Source organism: Chiloscyllium punctatum, chromosome 19 (assembly GCF_047496795.1).
Source record: "Chiloscyllium punctatum isolate Juve2018m chromosome 19, sChiPun1.3, whole genome shotgun sequence".
NCBI lineage: Eukaryota > Metazoa > Chordata > Chondrichthyes > Orectolobiformes > Hemiscylliidae > Chiloscyllium > Chiloscyllium punctatum.
The window spans coordinates 66,936,859-66,961,291 of record NC_092757.1 but is presented as its reverse complement, the minus strand read 5'-3'; the positions used below and the strand labels follow the sequence as shown (position 1 = coordinate 66,961,291).

Genomic DNA, 24,433 nt, shown 5'->3' with positions numbered 1-24,433 from the left:
AGATTTCAAAATGATAACTACAACTAACTTTGAATGTCTAACAGGATTCAGAATAACGTGCAAAAAAAACACAAACTGAAGATCATGTGACCACAGTCTACTGACTGGAGGAGTGTGGTTTTGTGACATTTTAACATGACAAGATGGACAAGATGGCAAAAGTCATGAGATTTTTGTGTAATCGTAGCAATGAGGAAGCAAGAAATGAACTTAAGAGTTTTATTCAAGAATACATTGGAATTAACAATATCTTGAACACTCATTTTTGTAATTATGCTTCAAATAATCAAATTCTCAGCAATCGGGGAGCCGAATGGGGATAATAATTAGTGTAGAATCACCAATTAACATTATTCACCCAAAGACTGATTAAATTTCCATTTTTTTTTTTAAGAAGCTTTGCTACCTATAGGACTCCAACTCCTCCATCCAGTCTCATCATATTTTCTGACATCAGAGCTCTAGGTTAAAAGCTGAAATTGAAAAAAAAACAGACCTCTTTGTAACTATTTGTTTGAAGAGGCATCCGCATAGAGGGAAGCAATAGTGATGTTGAGAGGTGGGAATAGGTTTGAAATCCCATAAGCCAACATATTTTTCGAAAAAGGGTTCTTTATGATGGAAGTCTCTCCTAAAAGAAAACCAGTACGGACAAATTATGATTCAAAATTAAGGGAGAGGCAGAAAACTATGAACGAAGACTGAAGGTCTGCCCATATTCCCTATCCCAACAAGCATGTACTTTATTATATGGGATCATTACTGATTACAGAAGTTTCTTTCTTCTTCATTGCTGTAATTACATTTGCTTTTTTGTAAATTTCACGACTTCATGCCACCTTACCCATGTCACATTAGTATGCAGACTGTGCGCCATATGATCCAGTCAAGAAAACCTTTGTAATGCCAATGTTTGAACCAGGGCTTCCTCTCTTGCTTCCTCTTGGCTGTAAATTATAAGAATACATTTTTTTAAATAAACTCCATAACTCCAAGCATTCTTACCAGCTTGTATTAATTAAACAGAATCTCAAACAATCCTTAAATTATATCAATAAACTGTAGATTAGCAAATCATACTTGTCTGGAATATCATCTGTTGCACTCAGCAAAAGCCAAGTGAGCCAGAGCTCAACTGATATGGAAAACGCCTGACTTCAAAACTCTCAGTCAATTCAATCAAATATTCCCTACAGTTCTGCCATACATCTCCAAAGCAATTCCATACAGGAGAACAAAAGAAATAAGTGAGTGACCATTTGATCCATTGAATGTGCTCCACCATAGATAAATAAAATCAGATACTGATCTGATTGTGCCACTTAATTCATGTGCTGGCTGCCTCACCTCCAAAATATTTAGCTCCCTAGTCAAAAGTCTGTCTAATTTAGCCTTGAATGCATTTAAAATGCCAAGTGTCAATGGCCCTGAGGTGGGGAGAAGAAAGAACAAAATTCCAAACACGAACGACATTGAGAAGGAAATCTTCATCTGTTTTAATTGGAAGACCTGTTACTGTTGATCTGTTTCTCATGGTTCTAGGCAGATCACCTTTCATTCTAAACAGTTAAGCATACTTGCAGGTTTATGAAGTGACTTATACCACTATCCTCAGCAAAATTATGCATAAAAAGATATCTGAAATAATGAAAGTACATGCAATCGGATATGTTAACTGATACTGTATCGCGTGTACATATATTAGGTAAAACTAGAAGACATTTACATAACACTGTTCAGATGCACGAATCGTGTATTTGCAAAAACAGACAATAGCAGAAAACCTGAAAATTCAACAGGCCCAAAGAGAAAGTGTTGCAAATAAAGCAACACTGCAAAGATAACACCTAAAATATTCTGATCACCAGGGTGCCTCAGCAGTTACCAAGAGTGTTCTCACTGGATGTATTTTGGAGACTGATAGCAAAAAACAATGAAAACAATTCAGGTTTTAACAAAAAAATCTCAATTCATTCAACAACTCAAATTGCTTACACGACTTGTAAGATAATTGACCACCAATGTTTTAACTCCAGTGTGACAAAGCTCAAAAATGCTCTCCAACCACAACCCTAGGTTAGAAAGATTGCCTAATGTTCAAAAAGCCTAACAGCAAACGTTGGACCATTCAAACAGGTGCAGTGCAAACATCTCACATGCCTACCATGCTTGCCTGAAATCTCAGTGACAACTGTGCAATTGACTCCACCATCTCCTCCAGCAAAAGCCACTTTCTCCTCCCTTTTCCCCCCCCCTCACACTCGCTTCCCATTCCAATACCCAGCTCCCAATCCCCCAAAGCGGTCTGTATCTCTGGGTTGGAGGGGGAGGGACTGAGACCTTTTCCTGTAGCTCTACAGTAACTATCCACAATTGTAGATGAATGGAAGGGAGCGAAACACACGGAGGGCAGAAACCGGCACAAGCCCCGATTGTCAGGGTAGTGGGAGGGGAGGACCGGGGGGGGCCGGGGTCCGGGGCCCGGGGCCTGTCCACCCCCTCGGCCGGGCAGCGCCCGCTTTCCCCTCGCCCACAACCTCCACAAAGTCAGCGCCAACTCACCTCGAGCCGAACACCTTGGTGCAGCTCATCCGCTCGCTCAGGTCGCACATGGCCACGTAGCCGGGCTGAGTGGCCCGGGCGCTCTCCACATGGTACGCGTAGACGGACAGCAGCACCCCGAGCAGGCACACGCTCCCCCGGGCCAGCTTCTCCCATTTCGGGGTCGCCACTTTCAGGATGGGCGCCGACATCTTCCCCTCTGCCTGCCGCTGAGGCCGAGACGTTGCGCGCTCTGATTGGCCAGCCCGGGACATTGTTCACGTCACAACACCCCGCCCCTCCGCCGTGTCGTCAAGCCCCGCCCCCCCCGGCCCGGGGTGGGGCGATGAGGGGCGGAACAATAGGGGGCGGGGCCTCAAGAAGGAGCTCTGCCTTCCCCAGCCTCATTCATAGACCAGTGTGTGCAGCAAAGCCCAGCCAGGCTCCTGCACCTTGTAATGCCCTTTACTTTAAATTTGCAACCTTTCCTTTTTCTTTGTGCACTGTTAGTTTACTCTGAAACTCATTTTTTGGTGAAAAAGCATCAGGGGCTGAAGGGCAACCTTAATCACGGTTTACAAAATCATGAGGGTAAATAGACAAGGTCTTTTCCCTGCAGTTGGGAATCCAGAGCTTGCGGGTATAGGTTTAAGGTGAAAGGGGAAAGATTTAAAAGGGACCTAAGGTCACTTTTTTCACGCAGAGGGTGGTGCATATTATAGAATGAGCTGCCAGAGGAAGTGATGGAGGCTGGTACAATTACAACATTTAAAAGGCATCTGGATGGGTATATGAATACGAAAGGTTTAGAGGGATATGGACCAAATGCTGGCAAATGGGACTAGATTAGTTTGGAATATCTGGTCTGCATGGACACAATGGACCAAGGGGTCTGTTTCCATGTTGTACATCTCTATGACTCAGTCACATCAGTTTCACCAATCTGTAAAACCCCCAATGCAATTTCGTACATCTCTGCAGTTGTACATGTCCACAACACTGTGACTTTCAGTCAAATAAGTTATGTTAAAATAACTTAGAAAACAAGTTAAAATAATTGCTTTATGTCACTGGACTCAAAATGCTAACTCTGCTTTCTCTCCACAGATGCTGCTGGACCTGAAGAGTTTCTCCACCAATTTCTGTGTTGACAGTGACTTTCAGTGTTATCATTGTTGCCAGCAATCACTCACTAACAAGTTTGATTGTCCACCTAGGAATTTCCATGTCACTGGTTATGGATTCTGTGAGTCTTTGTGTGTTTGATGAGTCTAATCCCAGAGTATCATCCCCTACCTCAATATGTTATTAAATTTAATTTGCTTCTGAATGAAAAATTTGCACTGTCACATCACTTGTCGGTTACTTATCAAAATCCAATATTAGTTTCATATATTTCTGTAGTTTTGTACAGGTTAAAACATGTCCATGACTCAATTTCATTATCATTGTCATTGTTGGCAATCACTCACTAAAGATTGATTGTCCACCTAGGAAATTCCATGTCACTGGTCATGGGTTCTGTGGGTTCTGATGAGCCTGATCCTCCAAATTTCTGACCACACATCATTATTAAATGTAATTCACTTCTCAGTGAAAGTTTGCATAATAACATCAGTTCTGTCATTTGCTTATCAAACCAAAATTGTTTCCTATATTTCTGCAGTTTTACATATCCATGTCCATGACTCTCAATTTATTATTAAATACAATTCATTTCTCAGTGCAAGAATTGCATTGTCACATTAATTCATAATTCTTTCAGCTGTTTATCAAAACCCCAATGTACTTTCATATATTTTTAAAGTTGTACAATTTTAAAAAAAATTTTAAACCATAACAATTTTAAGGCAGAATTTCATATTTGATAATATAAATATTTGCAGATAGCAAATAAAGATAGTTGTATATTAGTGTGCTCACATCATTTGAGTTTAATTAAGTAATTGAGTTTGTGTTCCCTGAGTGGGGCTGTTAATTTGGTCCAATCAGGAAGCCCTGATGGATAGATATATAAGCTGCAATGTGGCAGCGGGCCGTGAAGGGGGTCATTAGGGCCGACTGCCTGCCCCTCTTCTGGGGTTACGTTAGAGCCCGGGTGTCCTTGGAGAAGGAGCATGCCGTGTCCACCAACACCCTGGGCCTTTTCAGGGAGAGGTGGGCGCCACAGGGAGTGGAGTGCATTATTTCTCCCTCCAACTCTATTTTGATTTAGTCCCTACCCTCCCCTTCACTGTTTTGATCACACAGCATTGCCCTGTGGTTTGAAGGGCAGTGCTTGTCACTGGCCACGCGGGTGTTTTTCCTATCTTCCTGGTGGTGGAAATTGAATAAAGATTCGTACACTTTGTGTCTTTCACTGTGTCTCACACAAAAAAAAAGAAGAAAAAAAAAAAAGAAAAAAAAAAAAAAAAAAGAAAAAAAAAAAAAAAAGAATAAAAAGAAAAAAAAAAAGAAAGAAAAAAAAAAAAAGAAAAAAAAAAAAAAAAAAAAATATAAGCTGCAATGTGGCAGCGGGCCGTGAAGGGGGTCATTAGGGCCGACTGCCTGCCCCTCTTCTGGGGTTACGTTAGAGCCCGGGTGTCCTTGGAGAAGGAGCATGCCGTGTCCACCAACACCCTGGGCCTTTTCAGGGAGAGGTGGGCGCCACAGGGAGTGGAGTGCATTATTTCTCCCTCCAACTCTATTTTGATTTAGTCCCTACCCTCCCCTTCACTGTTTTTGATCACACAGCATTGCCCTTTGATGTGAAGGGCAGTGCTTGTCACTGGCCACTCGGGTGTTTTTCCCTATCTTCCTGGTGGTGGAAATTGAATAAAGATTCGTGCACTTTGTGTCTTTTCACTGTGTCTCACACCTGCACACACACACCATGGGTGCTGGGGAAAAAATAAGCACTACTGCGGTTAAGCGGTAGTGTGGGGGGTTTTTAAAAAAAAATGAAAAAGAAAAAAAAAATATATGCTGCAATGTGGCAGCGGGCCGTGAAGGGCGTCATTAGGGCCGACTGCCTGCCCCTCTTCTGGGGTTACGTTAGAGCCCGGGTGTCCTTGGAGAAGGAGCACGCGGTGTCCACCAACACCCTGGGCCTTTTCAGGGAGAGGTGGGTGCCACAGGGAGTGGAGTGCATTATTTCTCCCTCCAACTCTATTTTGATTTAGTCCCGACCCTCCCCTTCACTGTTTTGATCACACAGCATTGCCCTTTGATGTGAAGGGCAGTGCTTGTCACTAGCCACTCGGGTGTTTTCCTATCTCCTGGTGGTGGCAATTGAATAAAGATTCGTGCACTTTGTGTCTTTCACTATGTTTCACACCTGCACACACACACACACCATGGGTGCTGGGGAAAAAATAAGCACTTCCGCAGTTAGGCGGTAGTGTGGGGGTTTAAAAAAAAATAAACAGGAGTTAAAAAAGAAGAAGAATGAGTGTGGCCACTCGGGTGTTTTCCTATCTCCTGGTGGTGGAAATTGAATAAAGATTCGTGCACTTTGTGTCTTTCACTGTGTCTCACACCTGCACACACACACCATGGGTGCTGGGGAAAAAATAAGCACTACCGCAGTTAGGCGGTAGTGTGGGGGTTAAAGAAAAAAAAAAGAAAAAAAAATAAGCTGCAATGTGGCAGCGGGCCGTGGAGGGGGTCGTTAGGGCCGACTGCCTGCCCCTCTTCCGGGGTTACGTTAGGGCCCGGGTGTCCTTGGAGAAGGAGCACGCGGTGTCCACCAACACCCTGGAGTCGTTCAGGGAGAGGTGGGCGCCGCAGGGAGTGGAGTGCATTATTTCCCCCTCCAACTCTTTTGATTTAATCCCTACCCTCCCCTTTACCTTTTTGATCACACAGCATTGCCCTTTGGTTTGAAGGGCAGTGCTTCTCACTGGCCACCTGGGTGTTTTCCAATCTTCCTGGTGGTGGAAATTGAATAAAGATTCATGCACTTTGTGTCTTTCACTGTGTCTCACATCTACACACACACACACACCATGGGTGCTGGGGAAAAATAAGCACTACCGCAGTTAGGATGTAGTGTGGGGGTAAAAGAAAAAAAATAAACAGGGAATTAAAAGAAAAAAATAAGCTGCAATGTGGCAGCGGGCCATGGAGGGGGTCGTTAGGGCCGACTGCCTGCCCCTCTTCCGCGGTTACGTTAGAGCCCGGGTGTCTCTGGAAAAGGAGTACACGGTGTCCACCAACACCCTGGAGTTGTTCAGGGAGAGGTGGGCGCCGCAGGGAGTGGAGTGCATTATTTCTCCCTCCAACTCTATTTTGATTTAGTCCCTACCCTCCCCTTCACTGTTTTGATCACACAGCATTGCCCTTTGATGTGAAGGGCGGTGCTTGTCACTGGCCACTCGGGTGTTTTCCTATCTTCCTGATGGTGGAAATTGAATAAAGATTTGTGCACCTTGTGTCTCTCACTGTGTTCACACCTGCACACACACACCATGGGTGCTGGGGAAAAATAAGCACTACCGCAGTTAGGTGGTAAAAAAAAGAGAAGAAAATAAGCTGCAATGTGGCAGCGGGCCATGGAGGGGGTCATTAGGGCCGACTGCCTGCCCCTCTTCCGGGGTTACATTAGAGCCCGGGTGTCTCTGGAAAAGGAGCACACGGTGACCACCAACACGCTGGAGTCGTTCAGGGAGAGGTGGGCGCCACAGGGAGTGGTGTGCATTATTTCCCCCTCCAACTCTATTTTGATTTAGTCCCTGCACCCCCCCACTTCACTGTTTGATCACACACATTGCCCTTTTGTGAAGGGCAGTGCTTATCACTGGCCACTCGGGTGTTTTCCTTTCTTCCTGGTGGTGGAATTTGAATAAAGATTCGTGCACCTTGTGTCTCTCACTGTGTCTCACACCTGCACACACACAACATGGGTACTGGGGAAAAAAATAAGAAAAAAAAAACAAGAAATGAGAAAGAGGTGAAGCAGCTGAAGCAGGAAGTGACTGATAATCCTAAGAGCGAGGTTCCTTCCCCCTGCTCATAAGGTGGGTGATCTTCCTCCACTGTGGTGGAACATTGTCACAAGATCCCGTGAACGCCCAACATAGACGCACATCAGATATTCTGAACAGAAATAAAATCATCTCAATGGGGTCATCAGGAGACTGTTTATCAAGAAGTGGTGTCGACACCTTTTCAAAATGTTTCTGATGATGATGATGAATTTGATGAAGTCTAATAAATAGCTGAAAATACTGTCTCTATGACTCTAAATGGTCCTTTGATGTGAAGAGTACTGCTTTTCACTGGCCACTCGGGTGTTTCCATTTTTCCTGGTGGTGGGAACTGATTAAAGATTCATAAAAAAAGAAGAAAAACAAGAAAAAAAAAGCTGCAATGTGGCAGCGGGCTGTGGAGGGGGTTGTTAGGGCCAACTGCCTGCCCCTCTTCCGCGGTTACGTTAGAGCCCGGGTGTCTCTGGAAAAGGAGTACACAGTGTCCACCAACACCCTGGAGTTGTTCAGGGAGAGGTGGGCGCCGCAGGGAGTGGAGTGCATTATTTCCCTCTCCAACTCTATTTTGATTAATCCCTACCTTCCCCTTCACTGTTTGATCATACAGCATTGACCTTTGATGTGAAGAGCACTGCTTGTCACTGGCTATTCGAGTGTTTCCTTTCTTCTTTGGTGGTGGAAATTTGAATAAAGATTCATGCACCTTGTGTCTTTCACTGTGTCTCACCCCTACACACACACAACATGGGTGCTGGAGAAAAAATAAATACTATTGCAGTGAAAAAAAGAAAAAAGAAACAATAAGCTGGAATGTCTACTAAAAAAATTAATAAGTTGGAATGTCAGCGGTTCTGCTCACTCTGAGAGAGCTGAATCAGTGTCAAAGACTCTCTCTATATAAATAAAGGGTGATTTGATGACAGAATACTGGCCAATCTTGACTTATTTTAGTGACAATGAGAGAAAAACATCCTCCTGAAGAAATTTGCTCATAGTCATCTTTGTTTTGGGCTAAGCATTTCTGGCATCATGCCCTTATTTGGGAAGCTTGACTTGTTTGATGAGATGAGATGAGATTACTTACAGTGTGGAAACAGGCCCTTCAGCCCAACAAGTCCACACCGCCCCGCCGAAGCGTAACCCACCCATACCCCTATATCTACATCTACCCCTTACCTAACACTACGGGCAATTTAGCATGGCCAATTCACCTGACCTGCACATCTTTTGGACTGTGGGAGGAAACCGGAGCACCCGGAGGAAACCCACGCAGACACAGGGAGAATGTGCAAACTCCACACAGTCAGTCGCCTGAGGCGGGAATTGAACCCGGGTCTCAGGCGCTGTGATCCTGCTGTTGAAGACTGGGCCCAGTTTGTGGAAAGAATGTGTTAGTTCTTCCTGGCAGATGAAAAGCAATGAGTAATTCTTCTGACAGCTTCTGGACCTTCAGCTTTTTTGATTATTAGGAGCCTAACTTTCCTGAAACACCGGATATTAAAACATTTCAAGAATTGATGGATTTCGTTAAGGAATATTATAAGCCTGAGCTGCCTCTAATTCTGAAACCCTAATGGTTTTACCTGGCAGTTTGAGAATGTGGGGAATCAGTAATGGGATTTCTGACTAGGTTAAGATAACTGGCAAAGGCATGTGATTTTTGGTTTTACGCTTAATGAGATGCTGGGAGTCTGTGATGGGTGTCGGCTTATTTTTGGGGTCATGATTCTTCTGTAGAGAGTGCCATTCTCATGGTGAGTGCTGTTGCCATAATAATTGTTGTTGCTGATCCATTTCCAATGGTTAGGCAATGGTAGACCTCTGAACCCAATACTAATTCTGTACTTTATGCTTTTGGAGATATTACATCTTCCTAATCAGCTGCCTGCAGCTCTTCTAGTTGTGCATAGATGTCTGTGGTTGCAGTAAATTTGGAAATTCACATTCACTGAACTGTTCAGATGGTAACTGCACAATACAAGTCACAAGTTATGTGGGTTGACGTTTGTTTAAAGTGTTGAATGTCTATACTCTGCTCAACTTTGGAAAAACATTGGCTTTTTTATCAAAGAGAAATTTGGCTCCCACTACATCTTGATTTTGTTACTCATGCATGTTACCATTTCTGGCTTCAAAATGTTTTTGCTCTTGGAAAAGTAGTTTGGGTATGGCATGAAATTTGTCACTGGACTGGACTACTTTCAGTAGGTATTTCTCTCCATTCAAAGGATATCTTGTACAAGCCTGTACTGGATTTGTTCCATTTGTTTATGACCCTTTGTGGATGTTTGCTGCTGCTTCAGCCTTTTTGTTCAACTGGGGATAGTGTGGAGATGATGTGTGGTGATGAATTTCCCAATCCTTTAAAAAGCTGCTGAATTCTTCAGTCATAAATTCAAGTCCATAGACCCTCAAGAAACTGTCTGGACTGCTGAAATGTATTAATTGAAGAATGCTTTCAGGAATTCTATAATCTCACAGGTAGTGATTGACATCAGCTGGTCTAACTCCCATCTGCAGTTATCGATGGAGATAAGATCATCATGAAGAGATCTACTCAAAGCTTCTTCCATCATCCCTCTGGGATGTCATGGGTCACACAAGTTGATAAGGGTGAGTCAGTGGATGTGGTTTATTTGGACTATTATAATTGTAATGAGGTCAACCAGGTGGACCTCAATTCCCTGATTGTGTTCTTATCAGTCTAATCAGGGAGCCCCGGCTGGCAGTTTAGAACAGGAATATCAGATATCCTGTTTACCCTGAGAGTTGGCTCTGATGGAGCTGAATCAGTGTCAAGGATTCTCAATGTGCAAATAAATGGTGACTTGGTGACGGGATTCTGGGCAGTGTGGAGTTATTTCAGTCATAGTTAAACCAGGGTTAGCTAATTTGCAACAGGTATGGTGGGATTGTCTTATGAGCAAAGGGCAAATAGGTTGGGACTGGGACTCTTCTCGTTAGAGTTTAGAGGAATGAGAGATGATCTGATTGAAATATTTGGATTCTTAAGGGGCTTTACAGGGTCAAAGCTGAGAGGATATTGCCCCTTGTGGAAGAGCTTAATTCCAGAGGGCATAGTCTCAGAATAAAGAGGCACTAATCTAAGACTGAGATGAGGAATTTGAGTGTTGAGAATGTTTGGAACTCCTTGCCACAGAGAGCTGTGGGAGCAAAGTCCTTGTTATATTGAAGGCTGAGATTCTTGATCACTAGGAGACTCGAGTTATGGGGAAGATGCAGGACAGTGGACAAGAGGAATGTTGGATCAGCCATGATCCTTTTGAATGGCAGAGCATTGAGGGGCTTGAGGGGCTGATTGGCCTATATTCCTATTTCTTATGCCGTTATAGGTTTGTTTCATTTCACCCTTTTTACCAATTGAATCATCCACAGATTCTCTCTTACAAAGGGTTAATAATCCCCAAACGTTCAAACATCACAAATCCAGAAATCATGATAAGATTCCAACAAGCCACTGATCTGCCAAATTGCCAAGAAGGGCGTCATTTGTGAAATGTGAATGAATTAGTACTGACAGAACATAATCTACAGGAATATAAGCAAGTTGCTCAGATTGCTCAATGTGCTGAATTAGTGTCTCAACAAACCTAAAAATGTATGATTTATAACATAAAAATTGATATAATTCACAAAGATAGTCCAACTGCTATTTACATTGTTTCATTTGTATCACAAAATCCCAGCAATTGCATGTATTCATCCAAAGTTTGAAAACAAGTTTCAATGCTTCACTGACCTTCAGTTGTTCAGTTGGAAATCAATGCCCATTTCCCTTTTGACTTTTTTCATTATAAATTAATTATTTGCAGATCGTTCGATTATTTTTGTAGTTGTTTTTGGTCCTTTATGTACTTTTTGTGTACGGTTTGATGTTTTCTTCCCTTCTGTAAACCAGCCAGGTTGTCTACTTTTTCTTTAGAAGCAGAGTAATGATGTACTGATGTCAAATGTGTAATGGGCAGTCCAGGCAGGAGTAAGCCCTTTACTGTTTGGCCTTTCCTTGTAAACTTTACAAAACACACAGAAAACATCCAGACCAAGCTGGATGTTTCTTCAACTTGTTCAAAGCATGTGAATGTTCTAGTTGGCTATTAAAAAGAGATATGCGGATTGGAGACTACCTTAATTTCGAATCAATGACACCACACCGGTATTGTTAGAAGAAGCTTTCTCACTACACAGTGTGATTTCACTAAAATAAAACACATGTATGTGAATTAGGTTAATATAAATGGATCAGTGAGTGCGTTCAATGACCTCTCGACTAACTGAGTCAACAAGCTCCAGTTTTTGCTGAGTCTGTAATAGCAACCTGAAACCAAATGGGGAAGGTTGTGCATTAGGAATGAAAATGGGTCACAGTTCTTGTTTCTGATTGTTACCCTGTAGCAAAAAGTGTGTATACAAGTGCATCAATTAAGAACACTGTTGGATTCTATTGCCATTATCCCAGAGTCAAATGCACTTGCAGCATTTGCTTATGAACAATGGACACACGTGGATACTGGAAGAATTAAACTGAAGCCTAAAGGAATCAGTGTCTTTAAGTAAGAATGGGGGGGAGAAAATTTGTAAGCTAGAAAAGACAACTATGCCTATTGTTGTTTGCAAGAGATGATTGGGAGTCTACTACCCTTCTCTCATTAAAGAAAAGGTCTGAGGGCTCACCTAATAGAGGTTTTAACATTGTGAAGGGTTTTGATAGTGGATGCAGAGAGCCTGTTTCTTCTGTGAGCAAAAATATAGCCAAAGGTCATTGATATGAGATGGACACCAAGGGATTCAACAGAGATTCAGAAGAAGCATCTTGACTCCAAGAGTGTTAAAAGTAAGGAACTTGCTATCATGGTGGATGGATGCTATGAATAATATTGATGTATTTGATGGTACTTTTGACAAACACTTGTTCCAGATTGTGGGTGTGGAATGAAGTCAGGCCCACTGTCCCTGGGTATAGGTTCAATGTGTCCACAAAAACTTCTTAAATGGTCTGTTTTGATTCTCCGGGAATTTGTCGGTTGTTTTCTTAAAATTAGGCCTTCTTGTGCTCATCCATCAAACCACTTCACCCCTTGACCATTTGTCATCCATGTCAATGTATGCCAACCCATACCCACATCCAGACCAAAAGTCCTCTTGTAGGTCCATGCCCATTCATTCCCAAGGGGCCTTTGCCATATATAAAACAACATTTTAATTCATGAAAATCCACTCAGTACATTCAAATGTTCTCAATTACTTATTTCTAAGAAAAATAAATATCTGTAATCATAAACCCACATCAAAGGCAACTACTTATTTGATAATTCCTTTAAGGTGTTAATCAAACTGTTAACAGTTAAATCTCCTCCAACCTCCAAGTGTAACAATGCTTGGTAATGGCAACCGTTAATTATACTATAATTATAACACTTAGTGTTATGTCAATGAATGGCAATTAGATCTGCCAGAATAGATTTTTTTTTAACAACTCTATCATTCAGAGACAGGCAATCTAAAATGCAAATCTATTTGCATAACTTGGGAGGTGAGTTTTCATAACACTCAGTGACATGCAAACTTTTTTTTCAATTTTTAAAGAGCTAGCCATTGAAATAACTTGAACGCTTACTATTTGTATAGATCTTAGCTGTTCTTCAATAGCAATTACAATCTCTCTAAAGATTTATAACCTACCCATTGTAGGATAAGGACTTTACACTAATGAAAATAGTCCATTGATTCATACAGCACAGAAACAGATCCTTTGGTCCAACCAGTCCATGCCAATCATAATCTCAAACTAAAGTAGTCCCTCTTATCTATGCGCGGCCAAGTCACTCCAAACATTCATGCACTTATCTAAATGTCTTTTAAATATTGTAACTGTATCCACATCCACCACTTACTCTGGAAGTTCATTCCACACAAACCTGAGTTTAAAAAAAATGACTTTTGTGTCTGTTTAAAATCTTTCTCCAGATGAAAAGGGGCAAGGGTGGAAGAATGGGTTCTAGGTCAGATGCAGTTGAGGGCCCTGTCAACCACAGTGGGTGGGAAACCACGGGTATGATCCTGACCTTCCCATGGCTGAACATTTTAACATAGCGAACTGCTTGTGTGCCCATGTGTCTGTCTTCAGCATGCTGCAGTTCCAGTGAATCACAGCGCAAACTGGAGGAACACTATCTCATCTACAGACTAGGCACTTTATAGCTTTCTCGACCTAATATTGAGTTCAACACCTTCAAGTTGCAAACCAACTCCATTTCTTCCCTTTCTTTTAGCTTGTTACATTCTGTTATAAAGTCTTCTTTGCTGCACCCCCCAATCCCCCCCAACAAAAAAAAATCAATGGGACTGTCCTTTCAAGTCTGGCAGATAGACATACCATTGTTCTGCCATTCTCACACTCCGATCACTTAATCTGAACTATTGACAGCTTTTCTCCCCCCAACCACCCCATCCCAAACTATAGCATAAATGCTGTCCCCCACCTCACTTCACTTGAGCTCGGTGAAGAGTCATCTTGACTCAACGTTAGCTTCTTTTCTCTCCATGGATGCTGTCTGACCTGCTGTGATCTCCAGCATTTCAATACAGATTCCAGCATCTGCAGTAATTTGCTTCAACATACTGCTAAATCTCTTCTGAACCTTCTCCAACTTAATATCCTTCCTGTAACATGTTTGAACTCAAACTGGCCTTCCTGAGTTTGGAGTTGTCATTGTGGGAATCATGTCCTGCCCTTGTTCCCCACCATTTGCCATGATAAAAATGGTTCTGATGGAAACAGGGGTGGGAATTGTGTCACACCTGCCATTTTGGAAGATCCTGGAGCCTTTATGAGACTGTGAAAATCAAGGCCATTTTGTATGAAAACTCCTGAAAAGACTGACAAAATTGATTCAGATATTCAGCTGGTGGCATTGAACAGCATAGTATATCCAATTAGCATTTTGGTGCTGTAATTTAGTCACAATGGTTTGGCAAGAAACATAGAACAGCATATTGCTAAGGCTTAAAAAAATGTTATCAACTTTAATAAAGAAATAAAAAAGCTTTCAGTTTATTACCACAACTTGTATTTGGCTCTTTTAAAGTCAAAGACATCTCAAACCTTGTAAAGGAAAATCTGACAACATGACACAAAGGAAGATATGTGGGAGGGAAAAGCAATTACAGCTTCAGGTCAATAACCCTTCATTCGAACCCAATATAAATCACTGTCATCACTCTTCCCTTGCATCCTCCTCCTTCCCCCCCACCCCAAAACCTCCTCCTTTTCCAAGCACTGGTAACATGCAGAGAAGGAGATAAATCTGGCAGAGTGTGGCACGATGGCTCAGTGGTTAACACTCCTGTCTCACAGCACTAGGGAACCAGGTTCAATTCCAGCCTTGGGTAACTGTCTCAGTGGAGTTTGCACATTCTCCCTGTGTCTGCGTGGGTTTCCTCACACAGTCCAAAGATGTGTGGGTTAGGTGGATTGGCCATGCTAAATTGCCCATAGTGCTCAGAGGTGTGACTTCTTCTCTACGCAGGATCTCCAACCAACATTATACACCAGGTACATTGACGACATTTTCTTCCTCTGGACCCATGGCGAGGAGTCACTGATAAAACTGCACAGTGACATCAACAAGTTTCATCCCACCATCAAACTCACCATGGACCACTTTCGACTATCTGTCTCATTCTTGGACACATGCATCTCCATCAAAGATGGACACCTCAGCACCACACTCTACCGTAAACCCACAGACAACCTCATAATGCTACACTTCTCCAGCTTCCACCCAAAACATATTAAAATAGCCATCCCCTATGGAAAAGCCTTATTCATACACCGGATCTGCTCAAATGAGGAGGAACGTGACAGACACCTGGAAGTACTCAGGGATGCACTCATAAGAACTGGGTACGATGCTCAACTCATCGACCGCAAGTTCCGACGTGCCACACCAAGGAACCGTAATGACCTCCTCAGGAGACAGACACGTGCTGCAACTGACAGGGTACCCTTCGTTGTTCAGTACTTCCCAGGAGCTGAAAAACTACGCCATGTTCTTCGTGACCTGCAACACATTACCAATGAGGATGAGCACCTCACCAAGACCTTCCCCACACCTCCACTGCTCACCTTTAAACAACTGCCAAACCTCAAACAGATCATTGTTCGTAGCAAGCTGGCCGGCTCTCAGGACAACTCCATACAACACTGTCACAGTAGTCACTGCAAGACGTGTCAGAGTGTGGACATGGATACCACCATTATATGTGGGGACACCTCCCACCATGTACGTGGCAGGTACTCATGTAACTCAGCCAACGTTGTCTATCTTATACGCTGCAGGCAAGGATGCCGTGAGGCATGGTACATTGGGGAAACCGAGCAAAGGCTACGACAACAGATGAATGGGCACCGCACAACAATCAACAGACAGGAGGGTTCCCTCCCAGTTGGGGAACACTTCAGTGGTCCAGGACATTCGACCTCGGACCTTCGGATGACCATCCTCCAAGGCAGACTTCGGGACAGGCAGCAGCGAAAAGTGGCTGAGCAAAGGCTGATAGCTACGTTCGGTACCCATAGGGAGGGCCTCAACCGGGACCTTGGGTTCATGTCACATTACAGGTGACCACCATTACACTATAGGATAATGGTGATGCCGATTTGGAGATGCCGGTGTTGGACTGGGATGTACAAAGTTAAAAATCACACAACACCAGGTTATAGTCCAACAGGTTTAATTGGAAGCTCTAGCTTTCAGAGCGCCACTCCTTCATCGGGTGATTGTGGAGAACACAATTCTAAGGCATAGAAATTATAGCAAAAATTTACAGTGTGATGTAACTGAAATTATACATTGAAAAATACCTTGATTGTCTGTTGAGTCTTTCATCTGTTTGAATACCATGGTAGCTTCACTTCTTCCATGTGTAAATCACAAAACCTTTTTTAAAGGTTGCATTCTCAGGTTAGCTGTAATAACTGATGTTAGCTAGACAATATGTTGAAGGTGTTAGCCCCATGTGTTCTCTGTCTGTGCCATAATGTTTAGATTGATTCTAATCTGAAAAGTGAGATAACAGAGTTTCACATGAATTCATGCAGTTTTTGAGCTGTGTTTTACATGAATTCATGCAGTTTTTGAGCAAAGTACAATGTAACTCTGCAATATAAGTTCACCCTACAAAATATAGGTGTACATGTGGTTCTTTGTGTCTGTCTGTGTGTGTATCTGTCGGGGTTGGGTGTTGTGAGTGTGAGAGAGAGTGTATGTGTGTGTGTAGTGAGTGTAGAGTGTCATAAGGCTGTGAGGGGGTGCATGTGTGAGTGTGGGAGTGTGTGTGTGCATGTCTGGGGTGGGGGGTTGTGAGTGTCCGTGAGAAAAAGAGTGTATATGTGTGTGCATGAGTGTAGAGTGGTCTAAGTCTCTGAGAGTGTGTGTGTGTACTGTAATGGTGCTGAAAAATGTGTTGCTGGAAAAGCGCAGCAGGTCAGGCAGCATCCAAGGAGCAGGAGAATCGACGTTTCGGGCATAAGCCCTTCTTCAGGAATGAGGAAAGTGTGTCCAGCAGGCTAAGATGGGTATTCCTCATCTTGGTTCCAAAGTGACCTTGAGCAGGCTAACTCCTGCTACCAGTTTCTTTTTACTGGCAATTCCAAGCCTTAGCCAGGCCTTTCGTTATAGTAACTACCATTCAAACAGAAGCTTGGTCCTCAAGCTATCAGCCTTCTCCTGCCTGACACTCAGACGAATGGTGGGAAGACTCTACACACTCTACACTCATACAGGTGGACTCCTTATATTCAAAAGTTGTATTCACATTGAAAAGGTGCAGGGACGAATGCTGGGAGTAGTTAAAATAGTGAGTTAGACAGTGAAGTTCATGGACTTTCACTTGTTTTTAAAGGAGAGAACTGTCAGACAGGTCATGAGACAGCCATTATTAATACTGAAAGGAATGAATAACATTGACTGAAGCAGCTTATTTAGGTTATGCAGTGGGAGAAGAATTGGGAAATACAATACAAAATTATCCAATCTCAACTCCTGTCATTTGAGAAGACAAAGAACTATTTTTACAGAGTAATAGATATGCAAGAGACATTTCTCAAAGACAATTAAAACTTTGTTGATTCATTCCCATAAAAATAACCTACATAAACAGTCGAGACCGATCTGAATGTCAGAGGATAGATGATTATTTATGAAATATTATAGTTGCACCAAAGCAAATATTTCTGGAACATGTCCAATTGAGTTTGAAGAATAGTAAACTGATGTGCAAGAGTTAGGCTACAGCAGGTCAGGGACAGTTATTGTAACCTAGTTCTTTTGCTTGAGACCGTTCAACTCAGTTCGGGCTAATGATTGAACTGAACCTTCTACTGTTGCTTCAATTTTTTTCGTTACTGTTTTTAGCAGGAAACATCATGTGAAGGTTTTTTACCAAAGAGATAGAAAAAGTAAAGTCAGTAGCTGACTCATCCTGAGTGACTGTCATGTGCTCCATGGAGGAGGTTGGTCAGACAATGCAGTCAGTTTGGGAACAGGTTCTCGACTCAGCTTCTTGGCGACAGATCTTGCATTCCACAGGAAAAAAAAACTGTGGGAAGAGAGAGAATGAATTTTTAAAGTGGTGTTTTGTTTCTTTCTTTCAGTAACTCAATCCGGGGCCCTGGATTTTGTCCATTGAGTTAGGTCACATGAGTAAAATGTGCTTCACGCAAGTGCGCACAATTTCTGCATAGGGTGTGGGGTGGAATAAGGGGAAGGAGTCTGGCTTGTTGATGCCAGAATCAAAGTATCAAAGGTAAAAGACTCACCATACTGCTCTCAGACTTCGCCCGTGTTGTAACAAACATGGTTATGCCCTCCAGCACCCACCCCTTCCATGCCATCTCATGCAAACCTTTACCCCCCCCAGTCACTTGCATGGTGCCCTACGAGGTCCATACCAGCTCAGTGTGAATGCATGCCACTGCCATGCCCATTTGCACTATGTACACAACCAAAGAAACATATAATGAAAATGGCAACAATTAACTGCCAATGTGACACTCCTAATAAAAAAGGAAAGGAAGCAAAAGCTGGGCAATACTGGTTGATTATACTAACATCTATTATTGGAAAAGTATTGGAACCAGTTATCAAGGAAGTAACAGCAGAAGATTTGGAAAGTCATATTCTAAGCAAGCAGAGTCAGCATGGTTACATGAAAGGGAAATTGTCTGATTGACTAATGTTTTTGGTTTTTGAGGTAGTCTCTAACAGAGTAGACAGTAGAGTGTTGTAGTTGGACTTCCAGAAGGCATCTGACAAGATACCTTCATAAGTAAAGAGTCCACAATGTTAGAGATGGCATGATGACACAGATAGAGAAATGGCTAATAAGCAGGAAAAATGAGTGGTGGAGGTGTTCTTTAGTGACCACAACTATTTACAATATATATTAATGACTTGGAGGAAGGAAGTGAATGTACTGTAGCCAAAATTTGCAGATGAGATAAAAATAGGCAGGAAGGTTTGTTGAGAGGGATACAAAGTTTACAGAGATTTTATGACAGGTTAAGAACGTGGGCAAAAATTACCATATGGAGTACAATGTGGGAAATGTGAAGTTGTTTATTTTGGAAGGGAGAACAAAAGAACAGCGTATTATTTAAATGGAGAAAAATTGCAGAAAGCTGCAACACAAACGGACTTGCAAGTATTTCAAGAAAGTTAGCACATAAAGTTAGCAAGTAATCAGGAAATCTAAAGAAATATCGGACATTATTTCAAAGAGTTTGGAATGTATGAGTAGGCAAGTCTTACTGAAAATGTGTAAGGAGCTGGTCAGGCTACATCTAGAGTACTGAGAGCAGTTTTGGTCCCTTTACTTAAGGAATGATTTCATTTCATTGGAGGCAGTTCAAAGAAGGTTCACAGGATCAGTTCATTTGCAACGGGCATGGAGGGTATTGGCTTATGGGCAAAGCCTGAAAAAAGGGTTCTACCCATTGGCATTTAGAAGACTGAGAGGTAATCTCATTAAGACATATAGGATTCTTAAGGGGCTTGACAGGGTAAATGCTGAAAGGATATTTTCCCTTGTACAGCCAGAGGACATAGTCTCAGAACAAAGTGCCGACAACTAAAGGCTGAGATGAGGAGGAATTTCTTCTTTCAGATGGTTGCAAGACTTTGGAACTCCTTGCCACAGAGAGCAGTGGGGGCAGAGTCTTTGTGGAGATTTAAGGCTGAGATGGATATTTTCTTGATCAGTAGAGGAATCAGGGTTTATGGGGAAAGAGTAGGAAAGTGAATATGGAGAATGTCAGATCAGCCATGAGCATATTGAATGGGGGAGCAGGCATGAAGGGCCAAACAGCCTACTCCCTTTCCTATTTCTTATGGCAAGTGTCAAACCACTGGAAGAAATAAAACACCCATTCCCAAAAATTCATTTGAATAAAATGCCGTTCTAATAACCCCATAAAACTGTCAATCAGACAGATCATAAAAGTGTCAATAACAGAACCTTTAAACCTTCCACAATTTTTCATATTGCCGAAATAAGTATTGAGACATTGAGAAAAGAGTTCACAGAAAGAAAAACTTACTAAAACACTGAGTGATGCCAATCAATGTCAATTATTTGCTTCAGTTGTCAAAATAGAAACCCACTGAGCTAATGCTCTTAATGTTGCATACTCACACCAAGCTTGCATAATGAGGCTTTGTGAAGGGGAGCATGCAAAAAAGGACCTGAACCAGAGGAACAGGTTGTTGTTTTAAGGAACACTGGCTGGTATAAGTTACAGATAATGGGAGATAGAATGAAAAGACTTGAACATAAGGATAGGACTTGTGGCATTGGGTGACCAGGCATCATAGAGTTGTGCAGAATGGACAACTCGTCCATGTCGACCAGGTTTCCCAAACTAAACTAGTCGCATTTGCCTGAGTTCGGCCCAAATCCCTCTAAACCTTTCCTAAAAGTTGTAACTGTACAACCTCTACCACTTCCTCCTGAAAATGGAAATAACAGATTATTTTTTAATTTCTGGAGGCTATTCTCAAGTTTCAGTTGACCAAGGCACTTTTCTCATGCTCCCAGATCATTTCCCAAGAAAGTAATAGCAAAGACATAAAACAGCGAGCCTCACACAGTGCCCCACAGATGTTAATCATTCAATCCTTCAGAAGACTTATACATCTGACTTTAGAAAAACTAGACTCTCCTTCATGATACTACTGCAACTGCCAGTACTCCTCTCGTTCTTCCATGGATTTCCCTTCCTTCTGCATTCGTGACCATTGTTTCCTGGAGCTGTTATAGAAATTGTAGGCGAAAGGGAGGACAGCAGATGCTGGAGATCAGAGTTATGATTAGAGTGGTGCTGGAAAAGCCCAGCGGGTCAGGCAGCATCTGAGGAGCAGGAAAATCGACATTTTGGGCAGGAGCCCTTCATCAGGAATTGTAGGCTTTGGGAAGAGGTTTGTAGAGTGCTCCAATTGGTAAGTTTGAGGCTTAGGAAATCCATGGGCACATAAATCAGAGGGCAAATGACCATAGTAGACAGTGAAGGTTCAGAATTTTTGCAGGAGGTAGGGTGGAAAGAGGTGTAATCCAGGTAGCTGTGGGAGTCGGTGGGTTTGCAAAAATATGTCAGTGTCAAGTCGGTCATCATTGATGGAGATGGTGAGGTCCAGGGAGGGGCAGGAGGTGTCAGAGATGGTCCAGGTGAATTTAAGGTCGGGGTGGAATGTGTTGGTGAAGTTGATGAACTGCTTAACCTCCTCGCGGGAGCACTAAGTGGCGCTGATGTAGTCATCAATGTAGCAGAGGAAGAGATGAGGAGTTGTGCCAGTGTAACTACATTAAGATGGACTGTTCTATGTAGCCAACAAAGAGACAGGTATAGCTGGGGCCCATGTGAGTGCCCATGGCTACCCCTTTGGTCTGGAGGAAGTGGGAGGATTCAGAGGAGATATTGTTAAGGGTGAGGACCAGTTCAGCCAAATGAATGAGAGTGTCAGTGGAAGGGTACTGTTGGGGATGTCAGGAGAGGAAGAAACAGAGGGCTTGGAAGCCCTGGTCATGGCGGATGAGGTGTAGAGGGATTGGATGCCTATGGTGGGATAGCATTTTTTCATCATTCCTGATGAAGGGCTTTTGCCCGAAACATCGATTTTCTTGCTCCTCGGATGCTGCCTGACCTGCTGTGCTTTTCCAGCACCACTCTAATCTAGATTCTGATCTCCAGCATCTACAGTCCTCACATTTGCCTAGTGAATGCTTTTGCCATACTTTGTTATATTTGACAGTACCAATCGGAAACAAAATGACTTTAGATGTATTGCAGGAATATAATTTGAAGGCTGGACAAAAGAATTGTGCAAATTGTTAACATGTATTTCCAATAACTATATATATATATAACATGGTAGAGTAGGCTTTTCTATCAGTTCTCAGACTGATGTGATCTGACATCATGGCGACATAGCTCCTTCTGCACATGTTCAGTAGCTATTACCAAGCATTAGTAGTTATCCCTTACTTTACAGTGGCCAATATCCTGTCACCAAGTCATCCTTTATTTATATGTGGAGAGTTCTTGACACTGATCCAGTTTTCTCAGAGCCAGCTCTGACTGAACAGGATGTCTGACATTTCTGTTCTAAACTGTCAGCCAGGGTACCCTGATTGAGGATGTTAACCTGGTCCAATCAGGGAACTCCTATTCTATGAGGTCCACCTGGCTGACCGCATTACAATCACTACAAGGTGAATCAATAACTTGTTAAGGAGAGGGGATTTTGGGAACCAAAAAAATGTAATAGCTGCAGGCAGAGTTTCCAAAGGTCAGAAACACGCCTGAGGAAGGGAAGTGGGACTTGTCACATCCAACAAGGCAGTGTCTATGCAGTACTGTTTGTGGGTTAGGAAGAGTTGGAGTGCATGCTCCTGTCCCTTCAAGCAAACCCTCTGCAACATAACTCTAGTCATTCTGCCTCATACAGCCTCCCTCACTGTGCCCTCTTCTCTGGCTTCCCTTCATGTTGGAACTGATCGAACACCACCTAACATTGCCTGCACACCTGGTTACACTGGGCCATGCTTATCTGTGGCCTTCTTCAACAGGCTTTCCTGCCAGTAGCTACCTAATCCCTTTTATTTGGAAAATCCAAATGCTGAACTGCCATTGAATTCACAAGAAGTCTGCTTTACTCTATATCTTTGGGTATCTTAACTGCTCACAGACCTCTTTTCCTGGACATACTGAGATCTTTGAAAACGTGAAACTGTCAGGTGTGATGCCATAAAATAGTTTGGCATGTATGTAGGGCCCTGGTATGCATATTCAGGGAGTCTGCCACCTGTTTTGTGAAGGTAGCATGTTTGCCCATTCATTATCCCACTATAAAATGGCACTAGACCCATAAAGCCTTAAAGATGAAAATTCCTACTGCCCTCAGTTTTTCATTGCTGAAGGAAAGCTTATGAGACAAGAAACAGACAAGCTCCATATTACCTCCATTGACATGTCTGGCACTACAAAGATTTTAAATTAATGCATAATCTGCTCAAAAGCAATTGGGAATGTCCCAAAAAATTGTCACCTCAGTAAAAGTAACAATGTGCAGTTTTTGTGTTACTCCATAATAACTCTTCAATCCCAGTGGTTGCTAATTGTAACAGGAAAAGACAAGCCCACATATTTCCATGGAACCTTTCTCCTCTTTCTATGACTTTGGTATCTTTGTGGACCATGACAACTGGATCCTTCCCCTCACCTTCCATGTTCTTCTGCAAACTAAATGGGACATCCTGAAACTGGGCACCAGGCAGGCAGTCCAGCCTTTAGGGCTCTCGATCCCGGGAATAGAGAACAGTCTCTATTCCCCTGACCATATAATCCCTGATTACAATTACATTTTCACTGGTTGGGGATTCTTGATCTGGGGGGCATCCTCTGAGAATTAGGGCCAGAGTGTTGAGGGAAGCACTTCTGCACATAAGTGGTTGTAGGTGTTTGGAACTCTCCTGCAAATGTCAGTGGATGCTGGATCAGTTGTTAATTTAAAACCTGAAATAGATGAATTTTTGTTAAGTAAAAGTACTAAGTGATATGGACCAAAGGCAGGCATATGGAGTTAGGCCACGGACCAGTCATGATCTCATTGAATGGCAGAGCAGGCTCATGGGCTGAATGGTCTATTCCATAAGATATAGGAGCAGACTTAGGCCATTCAGCCCACTGAGTCTGCTTCACCATTCGATCATGGCCAATATTTTTCTCATCATCATTCTCTTGCCTTCTCCCCATAACTCTTGATCCCCTTACCAATGAAGAGTTTATCTACCCCTGTCTTAAATACACTTAATTATCTGGCCTCCACAGTCTTGTGCAGCAATGAGTTCCACAGATTAACCATCCTCTGGTGGAAGAAATTCTTCCTCATCTCCATTCTGAAGGGTCATCCCTTCAATCTGAGGCTCTACCTTTGGGTCATTGTCTCTCCTATTAATGGACAGATCTTCTGTATGTCCACTCTATCCAGGCCTCTCAGTATACCACAAGTTGCAATCAGATCTGCTGATCCTTCTAATGTCCATCCAGGACAGACCCAGAGTCCTCAACTGGCCCTCATATAACAAGCCCTTCATTCCCAGGAACATTCTTGTGAACCCCTTCTGGACCCCCTCTAATATACTTCCTTCCTGAGATACAGACCCCAATCTCCTCTCAATATTTCAAAGGTGTTCTGACCAGAGCCTTACACAGCCTCAGCAGTACATCTCTGCTCTTGCATTCTAGTCCTTTTGAAATGAGTGCTAATATTGTAATTGCCTTGCGAACTGAACCTGCATTGACTGCTCCTCTGCTGATAGCTGTTCCCTTACCTGATGGGGGTTGATTG

General features: G+C 42.8%; 1 protein-coding gene across 1 annotated transcript in view; it reads right to left on the bottom strand.

Moving 5' to 3' along the window:
- vkorc1l1 (vitamin K epoxide reductase complex, subunit 1-like 1) overlaps nucleotides 1-2,803 on the bottom strand; it is a 53,240-nt gene extending 50,437 nt beyond the window's left edge. Inside the window, exon 1 of the mRNA XM_072589584.1 lies at nucleotides 2,563-2,803. Within this exon, the coding sequence (XP_072445685.1) occupies nucleotides 2,563-2,753 (191 nt within the window). The 5' untranslated portion in view covers nucleotides 2,754-2,803. The remainder of the gene's footprint in view (nucleotides 1-2,562) is intronic.
- Between the last annotated feature and the right edge of the window lie 21,630 nt (nucleotides 2,804-24,433).